The sequence below is a fragment of the Aphelocoma coerulescens genome, chromosome 10 (assembly GCF_041296385.1).
Source record: "Aphelocoma coerulescens isolate FSJ_1873_10779 chromosome 10, UR_Acoe_1.0, whole genome shotgun sequence".
NCBI lineage: Eukaryota > Metazoa > Chordata > Aves > Passeriformes > Corvidae > Aphelocoma > Aphelocoma coerulescens.
The window spans coordinates 3396913-3413574 of record NC_091024.1 but is presented as its reverse complement, the minus strand read 5'-3'; the positions used below and the strand labels follow the sequence as shown (position 1 = coordinate 3413574).

The window sequence follows — 16662 nt, the reverse complement described above, 5'->3', positions numbered from 1 at the left end:
CTGAAGTTACACCTCTGCAACATGACCACGTGGTGCCTCGCTGCAGGCTGGGGCTAAACATGCACCAGGTGCCACGTGGAGCAGGAGGTGCCGAGTCTGGCTCAGCAGAAGAGAGACAAATAACATAATAAGGCACTGGGCACACTGTAGTGAGGCAGGAGGTGCATTTGGAGGACCTTGCAGCCTAATCTGAGAAATTCTGCCATACTCTGCAAACCTGCTCAGAGAAGAACGTCCTGAGAAGAAATGCACTGCTGGTATCAGAAAGCGGCTTGTCAGTGTACACGTGGCCAGACTAGAGGCAATCTGAATAACTTCTTGTGTGGGTACAGGGGCACCAGCACCAGCTGTGTTTCTTTCCAGGTCATTTTGCACGTTTGTTTGCGCTGCATGATCTGCTGAAGAGCCCACTGCCCAAAATACAACCTTCTACTTGCATGAAAGGCTTCCCAAATCAGCAGAAAGACTTTTTCTGGTCATAATATTGGGAGGGAGCTTAAGCAGAGCACTTCTGAAAATAGCTTGAGATGATCTTTTAAAAAAGAAAAAACCCAAAACTCTGACAGTTATCTAGCTGAAAAATACAAGAAAACCTGGTTTATTACTGCCATGTAAAGCAATGAGACAAAGATACTCCTTTATTGCCTATGCTTCTCAGTTTAATTATTGAGCCATTAGTAAGAAAGATCAGAGTTGAGAGTGAGATTACAGCTATATAAGTGTATTGGGAATAGTAAAATCAAGTTTCATTTTATATTAATATCATTACACTCTTATAAAAGATATAAATTAAAGCTTGCCTATTTTACGGGAAATAATTGAAGTGCTTAGTCAGGAATTGGAAGGGCACGCTAAAACTCCACTAAACCAGAGATCAATAGCCCTGGCTTAAAATAAATAGAAATAAATAAAGCTGAAAAATGTCCCCTGAAAACAACAGATAATAATGAGGCAGGAGAAGAGGTTAGCACGCCTAAAAATGCCTGCATTTTTAAGTATATTGCTTGGCCTAATAAAAGATATTGCCTCATTCTAATGCCTTGCTTTTCTTGAGATACTTAAAGCATTAATCCATACCTATAGGGAAAAGCAGTTCAAATTAAACATGAGCCATTAATGAAAACTGCATTCCGTGACCCAGTAACCTAATTACCATTCACATTGATTGGGAGAATCCCAGGGCTTCGAGTTGATGTCCTACTCAGGGTCCTTTTCCCCTTTTGCAGGATTTGCTGACCCCTCCTTTCCCCCCTCCCTACCCCGTGCCTCAGAAAGGTCTCAAGGCATTGTTCAAACATGGCTACAGCCAGACTGAGACAGGAATCCCAGGAGCTGACAGCGTGTGTGGGTGTGCAGGGGGCTGGTGCTGCGCAGGTACTGCTGCCTTTGGCACACGAAGTGGTTAAGGAAGATGCTCCGGGTGCTTTGAGGCAGCCGTGCTGAATGAGGAGCTGCAGGTAGTCAAGGGCATGGGGACAAAGATTTATACGGGTGACAAACCCAGTAAAGCCAGACTTTGCACATCATAAAGCAGCTGCCTCTGGGCCCTGGGAAGCGCTAGGCTTCATTTCTCTGCACTCTTGCACATTATGTGTGCCAGTCACTGCATTGCAGGGCAGCAAGCTCGGGGCAGAGCCTGCCCCTGCCCCAGCACACAGCCCCTGGGCCAGCTGGCATCAGAGCTGGGCACACCCTGGCTGGGACAGAGCTCGTTACTGGCCACTTTCTGGGGTAAATAGTCGTGTTGGGCGCCCATCTGGCCCGTGCTGAGGGCTCATCCTGGGAGAGGCAGGGGAAAAGCACGTGTGTGTTGTGGGTCACAGCACAGCCGTGCTCCCCCGGGGCTGTCACATCACCCAGCCTTCTGCAAACCAAGAGGGAGATGAAATATTTATGAGGCTGCTTTGGGTGGGAGCAGCTGTTTCATCCGATACTGGCACAATTTGTCAGTAGGAGACATAAAATATAATGCCAGACCAGGAGCCTAAAATTTATGCGTACAAAGTCGTGCTTTTTAATGTGTAAAATGCTAAGGAGGGCTATTTGAATATATATATATATTTCTCCTGGTGACAAACTGACTGCAGATTTGAACAGCCTTTAAGTAATTTGTGAAATGCACAGTAGCATCCTCGAGTCCCCACTAAATTTCACTGGCCAAGACTCCTAATCAAGCAGTGCTCGTGGGCTGCAGCTGCCTGACCAAAAGGCTTCACAAGTGTTGGTAGCAGCAAATCTTCTCCATATTGCAGCTTACTCACACATCTTCCTGGGGCGTGGGAAGACACGTCCTATAATCCGTGATGGACTTTCGGGGTGGTATTCAGTTGCCATCTCTCCTACTCAAGTCCTTTTATTTCTTTAATTTTTTTTTTTTTGCTGATTTTGGGGAACTTTGCCAGAGGGCAAGCATGGAGGTAAGGAGAAGAAACATTATGAATTTTTTTAATTTGGTTTTGGGGTTTAGATTTTCATTGCCCCTTGAGACCACACTTACCAAGTGAATAGAAGATTATTTCACTTTTTCATTAGGAATTTGACTTTCAGAAAGCACTCCCTTTTGTGGTAATGGTTTGAGGGGTCAAAGTCAACTTAGGTCTTGGAGGTGAGCCATGATTTTGTGGTACCCATGACCTGTCAATTATTTGTGTTTGGAGCAGAAGCAGTTGGTTACTAGAGAGAAGTCTGCTCTGATTTCTCCGGTGATTTGGCCCGGTGGCTGTGCCACACTCTCAGACAGCCTCGGGCTCTGGGTGGCTGCAGAACGTCCTGCTCTGCTCCTGTGCAGTGGGTGTTGCAGTGCTGCAGGGCTGGGGCTGGCACTGCCCCACTCAGAACAGCAATCGCTGTCGAAATGCAAATGTGTTTAATACACGTGTTGGTGAACCAGGGACATGACTGAAATCTGTTATGCAATGAGGTCATTACTGGGTTAGTATTGAAGATTAGTGTTGCTCAATCATATACAATTTCTTATTATGGAGATGTGGGAAAATGTCCTTTTCTTCCCAGCTCATATAATTTTTCACAGCAGTCTCCTGTGTGCTTTAGGAAGATAGCTGCAAAATAAAATTTGATAGATCACTTCCAATTCTTTTTGTCTGTTCATATTTCGTATCGTCCATGAAGAACCCTCATAAATTTTTCATACATAAGATGAAGAGATTTATTGTAAAAGAGAAAGATTTATTATAAAAGACAGACTCAAGACAGCCTTATGCTATCCGCAAGAAACACAAACGTAGACCTTACTGTTGATACAATATTTTAGAAATAATCAGCTGGTTGTAGCTGCTCTGTCACAGCAGGAGAGATGCTTTGTGTAAAGTTAAGAGTTAAATCACTAAAGGCACAAATGTAATGTGGTTGTTCTTAACGATCCGTGGAGTGCTACAGAGGTAATCAAGTCATTTGTGCGTGCAGTGACTGCAGTGCCATCAGATGGCAACTGCTGCCATCCAAGGGCACAGGCTTTGCATGTGCCACGTCAGCTGTTCTGAGGGAGCAGCTGGGTCCCAGAGCTCCATCTTCACTCACAGATCCTAGGGTACACCCAGAATGTCCTCACCTTTTAGAATGTACTCCTCCGTGGGATTTAACCACCGTGTGTGGGTGTGGTTGTTGGAAATTGCCATTGGTGTGCGTTATACAAAACACAGATGCCTCCACATGTAAATCCAGATTTCTTTTAGATCAAATGGAGAAGATTTGTTTAATCAGTCTCTACAGTCCCAGCATTTTACTCAGAGAGTGCATGCTAAATACCTGCTGTGAATCTAAAGTTGGAAGGCAAGATCACTAAGTGAATGATGATTGCTCCTAGTGTCCCACTGTAAAATTGGATGGGTTTTTTCATGCTTTTATTTACAGTATTTTCATAAGTGTTCTGAATTATCCAAGGGTATAATGGCAATCCTTTTGTTCACAAACGGTGCATTAAATACATCTGTTTATATTTTAACTTTTAAAATGCCTTGCCTTTCTATCATTTCAAGTTTCTCAAAACACAGGCAAGCAAGACCAAGCAGTTTTAGTTGAAAGATAAACTTAACTATTCTTATAGTGGATACATCCTAATTTTAAAAATAAATTAAGTACTATACCTTTTTCTCCCTCTTTGTAATCCTCCTTTTAGAATTTTAAACACTGTTTAAAGGGTTTGAAGCCCTGCAACCTTGACTGATAATACTTGTATTCCAAAAATGCCAGGCTGGCTTTGGAGCAGATGTTCTGCAGCAACTCATAGATGTTGGGATTGTTACCTTCCATGTTTATCTTTCCTTCCCTTCACCTCCCCCAGTTTAATATAAGCCTCTTGCAGGAAGAATTCAAGCCTTTGTCTGAAGTCTGCTACCTGTATTTTTGAAAGTAATAAGACAATTAGACCAGAAAAGCTGTTTTCATATGACTCCATCATACATTCAGATCCTCCTTCTTCTCCTTTTTTCTATGTCTTGATAATCCCTTGCTTACCTCCTGCAGATGAGTTTATTTGCATTCTTTAATTGAATTCACTTACTCTTAGGAATAGAAGACATTGATTATATTTTTATCCAAACACGTGTCTTTAATACTTTTGCCTTTAATACACTGCCAACACCGAGTGAAAAAGAGAAGGGGGAGGAAATAAACAGAACCAAATCAAACCAGGAGACACCAACAGTTCCTTTTCCTCCATGGGTTTTTACTGTGGTTGGCCAGAGTTATAGAGATGTCCCTCGTTTAGAAACAACACCATTTCTTTTGGAAGAACCATCCTGACAAAGAATTTAATGTTTTTTCTTGCCAAAATTTTTAAATTAATTAAAATCAGTTGTTCACTTTTGGAGATCTAAGCCATAAAGAGATAGCAAGATTAATGGTTCAAGAGCTGATAAATCATGTTAATAAATACTTTCATGGCTTTTTGTAGTTTGCAGAGAAGTTCCAAGAAGTAAAAGAAGCTGCCAAACTTGCAAGAGACAGATCTCAAGAGAAAATTGAGACCTCAAGCAATCATTCACAGGTTTGTAATTTAGCTTTAATACCTGTACACATACAGGATAAATAATTTAAATTTTCAAATGGACTGTGCCAGCTTCTGACAGACAGCTTAAAGTATATAAAATGGAAATTGCTGAAGGTAATTGCCAGCTGCTGGACATTAGCATTGTCAGAGGAATATTTTTCATCCCTCCATGCGCTTTACTTTCATTTAAATCTAATTTTTTTCAGCAGTCCTTGAGCTGTTATAACTTTTCTAATAACAGGCAAAGCTATGCATCCTTTGATTTGTACTGTTAAACATAGTTTGAGTCACTGGGAAGTAAATCAGTGTAGTGCTTCAGCAGACAGTAAATGAGATTCATCAATATCCTTCTTTTTGTCACCTGTCCAACCCACTTCTGTGGGCATTTCTTTTACCAGTGGAGAGCCTGACTTTGTGTCCAGTGTTCCCTTGCCGAGGGGTGGCTGGTGGGAAGCTGGGGTGTGGGAACAGGGGCAGTGCTTTGGGGGGGGTTGGAAGAAGCTTGTGTTGTGTATCTGCACAGTACACTCTCCTAGGCAGCACACCTTGGACCACCAAGTGTCCAGGGAGATCTGGGTTTCCTACAAACTGGAGAAATTGAGTGTTGTCCCAGTCTCTCTACATGGTCAGCTGTATTTTTGTGTGCTGCTTTAGGTGAGAGTGAGCCGTGTTCAGCTGGTGCTCCTGGCCTGGGCTGATGTTCAGAGGAAAGTGAGATAGATTTTGATCAGAGAGGAGTTCAGATGAATGATCAGAAAAAGCTGCTGAAGGGTTTTAGTCTTGCAACCACCCCCGTTTGTGGGGCCCACAAATATCGATCTGAGTGGCTGACTTTGGATACTCATTTTGTAAAGACTTTGGTCATGATCTTTGTAGTTCACCTTGTTTGTTCTCTGTTGGTGGTCAGCACCAAGCAGTGTGTCAATAGTATCTCTTTGGAGGAGCAGTATTATTTTTATTTGTTTGTTTGTGCTCTGTGTGTTGCATTGTTTCATTATCTTAAAAAACCCAAACAACCTTTAGAAAACACAAGCCTTATCAGGGTAAAAGCTTTTAAAAACTTTTGAACCCTTTGAACTTCCGTTTGTGTATCATTATAATTTTTTCATTCTCTTTAAACAGACCAGCTTTGCAGCCAAGATGAAAAGGGTATGTGTGTGTTACCACTGTTCTGCCAGGAGAGCCGAGGTCTCAGCCAAGTGGTGTGGGATCAAGATTACAAAGAAATTGGTGTTGTGGTCTTGCAGGAGATGCAGGAGACACCCAGTGTTCGTTTGTGTGTTGTGCTGCAGGAGTCTGGACGTGAAACTCCATCTTCCACTCGAGCTTCAAGTGTGAATGGCACAGACGACGAGAAGGCATCACATGGTGGCCCTGCTGAGGCACATCTCAAATCTGAGAATGATAAACTAAAAATTGCTCTAGCCCAAAGGTGAAGTTCCTGTAGAACCTAAATTGCATTGCAAAAGTGTGCTGTAATTATCTGATGGATAATGATATTGACAGAAATGGTTCAAATTGTAATTAATTTAAAATGGTGCAGCAGAATGGATGAATGAGCAGATTTTAGCAAGTACATCCTGATGTCCAGTTGAGAGATATTTACCATTTCGTTTATTCCTGATGTAGTTTGTGAAGAAATAAGCTCTCTTTTATTCTGCTGATGCCAACTATTATAACCATCTTCTTTCGTGAAGTTTTAGAACTACAGAAATAACATTAAAGCCATAGGGGACCAATTGCTGCTGATAACATGTGAAGCCAATCTTTCTTCCTCTTTGAGTTTGCTACACTTACTTTGATGAAAATAGATATGGATATTTAAAATTATGAAAGGGAATGAACTCAACCATAAAAAGTTGAAGTGAGAAATATAATTTCATCAGACTGCTTGGAAGTCTTAGGGGATATTTCTAAATTGTGGACAGAGCCCCTTGAAATCACATTTTTTGCTATTTGCTTTGATAAATAATTTGAAAATGCTGAGAAGAGTAATTTGCAGCTGTAGTGAAAATATAGGCGTTGCAATATGCAAAGTTAGGACATTAAAATAGAATAATTCTCTGTTGGGATCCTGCCTGGTCTGCCTCTTGCGTGTGAATGTCATTCTGTGAATGGAAAGAAAATCTAACAAGCTACTCTTAAAAAGGTATTTAAAAAACAAAGCATCACTGTAAGCAGCATTACCCAGTGAGCGATTCCAAGGTTGCATATATTATGTCTGAAGTACATCATCTCTCTTTATTGACATTTCAGTAGCTTAACCTGTTTCAGACCATAATGTTAGCTCGTTCCTCTCGATGAAGACACCTCCACAGGCAGGCAGCAAGTAGCACACAGGGAGTTTCAAAGCCTTCCTCCCATTCACCCTCTAATCTTGTGCTTTGTGCTGCAGCTCGAAGCTTTGGGGAATGAGTCGTTTAATTCTGCAGCATTATGTAACACTTATATAGTTAAGACTCAGCATTAAAATAAATTCAAATATAGATCATGTCAACCTCCTGAAATCTTCCATTTGGAATTGCTGTGCCATCTGCAGATGTGCAGAGTGGATTTGTTGCAGGGGTGCCAGGTGTCCAGCTCCAGGTGCTGCAGCCACACGGCTCGGGAGGTGACAGGGACCGTACACTGCCAGGGTGGGACCCTATGTGCAAATGGGCAGCTGGACCCTACAGCCTGCTCTGACAGCAGGGCTTTTGTTCCAGACACAGGCCACTGTTGCTGGAGTTGGTAGATGCCTTTGTTTTGACAGAGGCAGTCAAATCAAGGCTTCTCCATGGGTATGTAATGGCTAAAGGCAATTACACACATCCGAGCGCTCTTCGTGTTACTGCAACAAATTAACGGTGAACACACCGCGGTGGGGGAGCTGGCAGACAGGTAAAGAACAAGGACTCGAGGGAATACAAGGTGAAACCACCTCATGGTGTCCTGTTTCTCTCAGTTCATCCAATGTGAAGAAGTGGGAGACGGAGCTGCAGTCGCTGCGGGAGAGCAACGCGCGGCTGTCCACAGCCCTGCAGGAGTCGGCGGCCAGCATCGAGCACTGGAAGAAGCAGTTCTCAGCCTGCAAGGAGGAGAACGACCAGCTGAGGGGCAAGGTAGCTGAGCATACCCACAGGAGAGCTGCCCCTGCAGTCAGCTGCTCCCACCATTGCTCTTTCTTTCGGATCTCTGCGGCTTTCTCGCTGTGTCTGTTAGGAGATGGGTTTGGTCTTTGAAAGGGAGGTGGATGGGGAGTTGAAGCAGCTGCTTCCCTCTGCACACAGGGCAGGGGCTGTGGGATCAGAGGAGCTTCCACGTCGTGTGAAGTTCCCTACCTTGGGATTTGGGAGACTTGGTGTCAGCGGGGCTTGCTGGCTGGGGTGAGAAGCCAGAAAGGTTCTAAAAGTGGGGCTAGTGTTGTATATCCCTTTCAAAGCGCACTTAAATACTGCCAGATACGGATGAGCAGGAGTGGTTATGGCCCACAGGAACCCAGCCTGGGAATCACTCAGTGTCAGAAGCAAATCCCAACAGCAGGCAGGAGAATGAGTTATTGCCTCAGCACTGTGGGCTGTGAGCTGGGTCCTCCAGCACTAACACCTGGCACATTTCATCCAGAAACCTGCCAACAGGCATCGTCAAAAGCCTTTTCCCCTTCATTACTGAGCACGTTTCTCAGCTGTGTAAGATGCAGGGTTAGCAAGGGCTGCAGCAGAGAACTCGGAAGTTTAAAAGTTTGTGAAGTCTCAGTTGAGCGTTGTCATTAGTTCTGTCTCAGCTAATACTGTACTGCCTGCAGCAGCCCCACACAGGGCTGGCAGCAGCCTATGGGCACCAGGGTTCCTGGTTTCCATGAACACTGCTTGCAGGGATAATTTCACCCTGTTCATCCTAAATGTTTTTGGAAAAGCTGGATCCTTTTCATGCTTGCTTAGATGGACCACTGGGACATTTGAAGTAGAGATCAGACTGTATCAGTCTGGTGAGGATATTTTTTGTTTAGTATTTGCTTTTGAAGAGGGGAAGGAATTTCATGTATTTTTGTGTGTCAGTAGGCTGGAAGTAGTATTTCAGTGTTGGAGGTGGTTTGGGTTGTCTGTTGGCACTGGAAATCCTTGTGGAACAACCCTTTTTCTGAGGCAGATATTCACTGTTTATTCACTTGTGTTTTATGAGTGCACAGTGGTAACACAGAGATCAAACCAGAGCTGTATTAACTGATGTTACATTAACAAATTTATACTAGTTGTTACATGATTTGGGTTCCTATATCCAGTCTCTTGTGGATATGGGAGAAGTGAGAGACTAAAACAGTATGTTACAGGAAAATATCATCATTTGAAGGGTAGTTATTTCCTTTTCTGCACTGTTGCAGAGAAAAGTTGTTCTCATCAACACATGCCACTTCCCAGTGGCTGTACTAGAGATGAAGAAATTATTAAAACACCACCTTGCTGCAGCTTCAAAGTCACCATGCTGGTGGCCAGCCAGACTGTGCAGCAGTGCTGTCTGTATAATTTGCTGTCTTTCTCTGTACAGGGAGGTTTTCTGAGGTTTTCCCCCAGGCAGGTTCCTTGCTTGATGCTCACACTGCACCACTGCAGCACCCTGGGAAGTTCCTTCTCCTTTATTAATTGGGTCAGAATTTTTTGCATATTGCTCTACCTTCAAATGAGGGAAGTTATAATCCCAAAGCAACACGAAGCTGAGAGTTAAAGTACATACTTTAATGAGCTGGTCCATCGGCCTGTGGGAAGTGCATCTCCTGGGAGCTGAGTGCAGGGCTGGCAGCAGGAGGTAGGGAGAGAACAAAGATGTTGCTCTGAGCTGGTTCTCCCTCCAAAGTTTTGATGTTGTGTCCCTCACACACCAGCTAGAATAATAAGCAATCCCCAAGAGATTTCTTCTCCTTGTTGTGTTAAAAAAACCCATTCCTTGTAGTCTTGTGTTGGCTTCATGGGAGTGAAGTGCAGATTTTATCCCCAGTTCCACTTATTTTAGCAGCTCAGTGTTTTGTGCATTCCTGAGTACTTATAAGAGAGACTGTAAGAGAGAATAGATAGAGACCCAGGGCTTCCTAGTGGATGTGTAAATTGGCTCTTTTGAAGGAAAGAAGCGATAATTTGGTTGCAGTGAATCAAATGCTATGATTTAGGAAACGTCCATTTCATCAGCTGTGTTCTGCCCCAGATTTTCAGAAATTTGAAAAATTTCACCTAATATCTGACATTTCTTAAAGATTGAAGAACTAGAGGAACAGTGCAATGAAATAAATAAAGAGAAGGAAAGAAATGCACAGTTGAGTAGACGTCTCCAGGAACTGGAAACAGAACTTCAGGACAAGGAGCTGGTGAGTGCCCTGAACACGAAAATGGCATTTTCATGTTTGAGTGGGACTGTCTGCTTCTCTCTTGGGATGTAGATTTATGGAGTGGCTCACCTACCACCAGAAGCAGCCTGATGTCTTGGGATGTTGCCTCTTTCTAGGTTTTCCATGTACAGTCCCTTGTTTGGTAGTGTTTCTCCATCCAAGTTTCGTGGTTTCATGTTTCATGTGCTGTGCCTGCACACTGTAATTTGGCAGGGGTTAACCAACAATACTTTTATGTACACAACACTTGTGCTTGTAGAAGAGCCAGAGTGGTGAAACTTGGTGCCCAATGCCAGGCAGATGTGTGCTGAGAACAGATTCATTTGACACTCCCCATGCTGGAAATTCCCATAGACATCAGGACTGTCATTAAAAAGACATCATTTGCAGACTAATTTGGCATTTGTGTAGCAAGTCCTGTTTCTTTTTCTGGATGGCTCATAGTGAGCAGCTTTGCTGGTTTATGGTCTCCCTCTGATTTTAGGACTAATGCCAAGAGTGAGAAATTCAGATTCATCTAGAGTACCCCAGTTTGTAATTTTTGATGTGGCAGGGTGTTAATTTTTCTAAGGAGGATGATGGCTTGGAACCTCTGAACAGTGGGGAAAATAATGGGAAGCTCTTTTTTTTCTGTTGTCACAGTGACCAAATGCTCTGTGCTGGCTGAAGAGAAAAAGCAGTGCAGTAAAGTTTGCCATGTGCCATTACAGCATCTCTGCTGGTGCTCTTAAAAGCAGTGCTGTTAAGGGGTTTTATGGTGGCTCAAGGAAATAGTTTAGGGAGATGGATTTTGATGCACTGTCATAAATATAATGTTTTTCAGCCCTATATTTCAAAGGAAAATGTAATGCTGTCTTCCCAACCTTTCTGTGGCCATAGCATATGTAACAACCCTTATTCTCTCCTAGCATTCTCCTCAAGATTCATGTTTTTACTGTACCAAATGAACCAGAAAATTGATTGACTTGTGAATATTACACGCCTATCTTCCACTTAGGCTGGAAATACACTAACTTGTTTTAAAACTTCATGCTTACATTAGCAGGTTCTTGATTAGCTCTAAACTACCCATAAGTAGTAGTAACCTTTCATGGTCTGAAATCCAAACCCACATGAAGCCTGCTCATGGCATGGCCTTGTGAGAGAAGCTGCTGATACCCTCCTCATGTAGGAGATGCTTATCCACCAAGTGGTTCCTCCACCAAATCCATGTGTCTCTGATTTTGAGACCAGGATCTTGTGTGCAACAGTGTCAAATGCTTTGCACAAGTCCAGGTAGTCGTGGGATATACCCCTGCTTTCTCTGGAGGTCATCACCCACACAGGCAGTTTCTGGAGGAGGATCTTGCACTTTTTTTCGAGTCGTCTTAATTTCCAGCAGAGATTCCTGCAGTTTCTCTTTCCATTAACTCCCTTCATCAGGTCTGCTCAGTTTGGGTGGTGAGGCCAGAACCAAATAGAGATTTTGGGGGAGGGGTAGGTGGTGGTTCTCAGAGCTGTACCTTGGAGGAAAGCCCATTACACCTGTGTTCTGTAGTGATGTCTCTGTATGTGCAGCTGGTAATGCCACTGGCCTTTTTTTTAGCTGTCATACATCATTGAAATTGTCTAATTTGCTCTTTGCTACCATCTATAAATTGCTTGTAGCATTACAGCCCTTCAGATCTCTCTGTTATTTAATATATTCTTTGCATAGGTATATGGTTTTGGTTAAGATTCTATTAATGTAATTCATGAAATTCATGCTAGAGATTGGATTACATTGCCTGTTTTAGAAATGCAAAGTAAAAAATCTATTGAAAAAATATATTCTTGTAGAAAATTAGCAATTTTGGAGTGCAGGCAGGTTATTTTGATTATTTTCCATCCAAATACTGTGCAGAATACAATAAAATATGCAAAGCCATTTCATCTTTTCAGATTTTCATTATGTTTTAAATTGAAGCTTGCACTAATATTTTTTCTTTTATGTTTTCAAAGGAACTGGAAGAGCTCCGAAAGCAGGGTGAAATTATACCAGAGCTAATGTCAGAATGTGAATCTGTATCTGAACAATTACAGGTACAGTTTAGCAGTGAAATTCATTTCAAAATAGTTGGTACCTTTCCTTTTTTTTTCACGTAGCTGTTTGCATTTCTCTGTTCAGACTTCAGTGTTTCAAGGCAAAAGAGCTCCAGTTTGTAAAAACAAAAAATGCTAAGTACATGCAAAGTACACAGTGCCATTCCCAGCACAGGAGTGATTAAATAGCTCCACTGCAGAAATTGGTTTGCCTGGGATCATGTAGCATCCATCTCCTGCAATTCCAGGCTATCCTGTATCTGTTTCTGCTGCTCTGGGCTCGTGGAGCTGCCCCACAGCCACGTGTGTCGAGCAGCTCCCCAGGACCTGGGGCTGATTGCTGCAGTGGCAGCAGGGCAGGCTTTTGGGAAAGAAGCAGATGAGCATAGCTGCTCACCACCAGGGGTGAAAGTTCACCTGAGGATGTGTTCGTGTGCTGTGTCATCCCTTTCCAGCAGCACTGGGATGTGCCCATGGCAGGTGGGCTTCGGGCATCACCTCCTCGACTCAGGTCTTGTGGAAATGCAATAAATTAATGCATGAAAAGAGAACAAAAATGAGCAGTCTCATCAATGAAGTAAAATCCAATCAATAAATAAGCCATCACGCAAATTAGAACTTTAAAAAAATGCCAATAAATCCCAAAGTGCTGAATAAAGAAATTTTATTCCTCAGACGGTATTTTCTAAGTTTGTTTTTCAAGGTTAAACCACCGTAGATAATTCTGTATGTAATTGATGGCACGGTGTCTAATTCTGCAGCTGTAGCAATGACAGAAATGTATGCACAGTGCATGATTTAAATCCAGCTGAATTTGAAGATATCAAGCAAATGAGAAAGTCTGATGCAAAGCATCTTTTCCAGTTAATCTGTGTCCTTTCCTGCGTGGGCTTTTAATCAGACAAGCTCATGTCAGTTGCTCTCAGAGGTGCTTGTGTTAATCAGTTTACAGAAGTTCAGGCAAACTCTCACAGCCCAGCTGCCATTTGTTGCTTTAATCTGTGAAATGCTGTTCATCCTTCTTCTCTATGATTCATCTTATTGTCTCTTTTCTCTTTAAGGCTGCTGAGAAAAAGAACAAAGATCTTGAAGAGAAAGTCAGAACGCTAAGGACAGAAGTCGAAGAGAGCAAACATAGGCAGACCAACCTTAAAACTGAATTAAAGAATTTTTTAGATGTACTAGATGGGAAGATAGATGAATTACATGATTTCCGACAAGGACTGTCTAAACTTGGGGTTGACAATTAGATGGCAATAGATCTTTTTTGTAATCTAGGGTCTGGATGTTTGATGTTTTGTTGATCCCAAACGTGTGTTTTACAAAATATAACTAGAATGTTCCACTTGTTTGCATTGGTTTTGTACATAGAGGCTGAAAGTTTGCTGTGGGGTTTTTTTGGTGGGTTTCTCTTTTTTTGTTTGTTTATTTACCAAACCAGTCGTGCTGCTCACTGAATTCTGTTGAGGTTAGAAACTTTCTATATTGCTGCTCTGGCTTTGTGGGGTTGGGAACAGGTAGAGGGTTCTGTCTCAGGAATCTGGAACTAGATCTACCTTAAAATGAATATGCAGTTAGCTGTTGCAGGGAAATTTATATCTTTCTTAAGGGCTGTTGCAACCATAGAAACAGAAAAGAAGTCTTTCTCTTGTCTGGACTATCAGCACTCTTAGCAGCATTGACTTTATTCCTTGGTGGAGCAGAGACGTTAGCTGGAGCCCCTGCAGTTTGTAAAATGTGCCTGTGATGAGCTGCAGTCAGGAGAACCACTTCACACAGATACCAGTATCTTTAGGGACCACGTCAGTCAGGCCTGATTCACCAAAAAAAATGCAGTGGATTTCAGATAACCTCTGATAGAGGTTACATGTGCTTGCCTGGACCCATACAGCACAAAGTCAACAGAGCAGAAAGGAGTTTTAGCTCTTGAAATCATGTCCTACCCAGTCAGTGAGGACAGCTTCTCTTGCCTAGCAGCATCACCTCTCTCTGGCCTTCAGTTTTGAACCCATATAGTTCCATCATTATGTGCATCTCTGAAAAATGCCCTCCTGAGTCTGGGGACCAGATATTTATTTTTAAAAGTGTTACGGTGCTCGTTTGTACAAGACTCACACCCCTCTGCGTGCAACTTGATTGTTCTTGTTAACTTCTGCAGCAGTGAGGAAGGAGACATTGATCTTGAAAAGCATCATAAGGTTACTGGAAGATGTTGCTCAGAAGCAGATTTCTGCCCAGGAGACTGGCAGGGCGATGGCCACATGAAATCAAAGTCCTTTCCTATGATTTCTGCATTCTCTGGCAGTAGGGTAGGAATTGGTCACCAAGTTAGACTGTAAAAAAAAAAAACCCTCCACCTGAGGGGCAGAAATGCTCTTTTATTCTTGAACTGGTTATTCAGCAGCTCTAAGAGTGTTTTGAGAAATGCAAGGTCATACCCTGACCTTCAGTGAGAAGGAAGTTCAGTTCATCACAGACAGGGATGTAAAAAAGGCCAGAGAGGAGAATCCAGCCCAAGCTTTGCTCTTTCCCCTAGGACTTCCTTCAGCTTCTTTCTCTTCTTTCTCCATAACCTGTTTTGAGAGTGTTTACATGGCATCTGAATTAATTCAGGAAAGTACTTTTGTGTACATGACATTGTTATTTGCTTGATTCAGACGACAGCTTGGTTAAGCACCATGTTAGTGCTTTCCCACAGTGACTGATACACAGTGGCCATGTTTTCTTGGAATTTTGGGGCCTTTTTCTTTTTTTTGGCACATCTTGATTGTTAAAGTGGCCTTTAAAAGAAAGGTGGGCTGTAGATGAAACATGCATTGAATACCTTTATGCAGATAAATATATAATCCCCATGGTGGAGATAGGATCTGTCTGCAGTTGTCCCTTGAATTTTCATTTCATCTGTTATATTACATTATCTTCATTCCCTGTTTGTTAGAATGGACTTTGAGTATTTTTGCTTTTACTCCTTTGAAACAATGGATGTAAAGCTAGGACCTTGCATATGACCATTTAAGTCTCTTTTAAAAAAATTGTTGTAGGCTGTTGATATTTAAAAATAAAAATAAAAATCAGGTACATAGTATGTAGGCGTGTGAAAATTAGACTTTGCCAGCATGGAAGATTCAACAGTTGCATAATGTGGGGTTAGATCAGACTTCTCAAAATTGAAAATGACGTCAGAAACTGTGTGGTTGTGCACAAGTAGTCTCCATTTTTAGTCTTTTTATTCGATAGAAAGTCAGATATACACCATAATTTAGCAGGCAGCTCATCCTGCTTCTCCTCTCCTCCCATGCTGCTTTCTGGTCCCTGCATCAGCTGGGAACCACAGGATAACACAATTAAGAGCTGCCAGCAGTCCTGGCAGTCAGGGCCCTACTCCTCACAGTGGTTCATTGCTTTTGCCCCAAGGACCATGCTCTATCTTCCTTTTCCTGTTGAGTAATCTGAGGGCCTCTCTCTCTGTTTTACTATAAATTATGTTTTTAACATGATGCTGGGTAAAAGGATGCAAAAGACTGTGAAAAAATTGTATGATTTGGGTTAATCCAGACCTTTGTTTTCTGCTTTAGTCGGCTCTCTCTCAGATCTGGTTCATTAGGAATGTATTAAGCCACTCTTCAATTGCAAGAGAAGTGTTTCCATGGGATTGCATTGATTAAACAGATGGAGTTCGATGCTGGCACATTAAGCCAGTGCATAGCACTGGCACAGGCACTTATTTCTGGGTGCTTAGTGCCCACCAGCGGAACAATGGAGTGTCCTTAAAGAAATCCCTGCCCTGTCTCTTCTGTCTTGCTCCAGATGTGTGTATCACATATCTGCTGTTGCTCTGATGTTGTTAGGGATGCCTGTACACAGCTTTATGCTGTGGGAAGCTCCATCCTTCAAGCATCCAAGGGCTTGTTATTACTGCCTTCTTTCTTTTTCCTTCCCAACAGCAGTATGTTGAGAGCTTCTATGTATCATCACCTAAACCCTCCAAATCTCTTTTAACCTTTCCCTCTCTTTCACTGGATTTTTCCTCTTCAAGAGCAAAAAGCATGGTGAGAAGAGGCAGTGCATTCTCTCAGGAGTGTTTGGGCACCAACTGCAGCTGCACTCTCTGGCCTGTCCCTGCCCCAGGACACTGAAGGGGTCACACACTGCTTATTCCTTGATGCTCTCTGGTGGCCCAGCTCTAACCTGTGTGCCAAACTGAGAGCCTCACACTGCTCTGAGACTCATCCCAGCT

The 16662-nt window shown here is 42.7% G+C and overlaps 1 protein-coding gene across 4 annotated transcripts in view; it reads left to right on the top strand.

Moving 5' to 3' along the window:
- The window catches only part of HOMER2 (homer scaffold protein 2), a 55545-nt gene extending 40602 nt beyond the window's left edge, over positions 1-14943 (top strand). The window contains exons 4-10 of one of the 4 annotated variants that reach the window (XM_069025300.1): positions 4913-5005; positions 6131-6157; positions 6301-6440; positions 7953-8109; positions 10233-10343; positions 12345-12425; positions 13487-14943. In XM_069025300.1, coding sequence (XP_068881401.1) covers positions 4913-5005; positions 6131-6157; positions 6301-6440; positions 7953-8109; positions 10233-10343; positions 12345-12425; positions 13487-13675 — 798 coding nt within the window. In that variant the 3' untranslated portion in view covers positions 13676-14943. Of the gene's footprint in view, positions 1-4912; positions 5006-6130; positions 6158-6255; positions 6441-7952; positions 8110-10232; positions 10344-12344; positions 12426-13486 lie in introns of all 4 variants that reach the window. The other 3 variants (XM_069025298.1, XM_069025301.1, XM_069025299.1) reach the window with 3 other exon arrangements.
- Positions 14944-16662: the final 1719 nt, after the last annotated feature.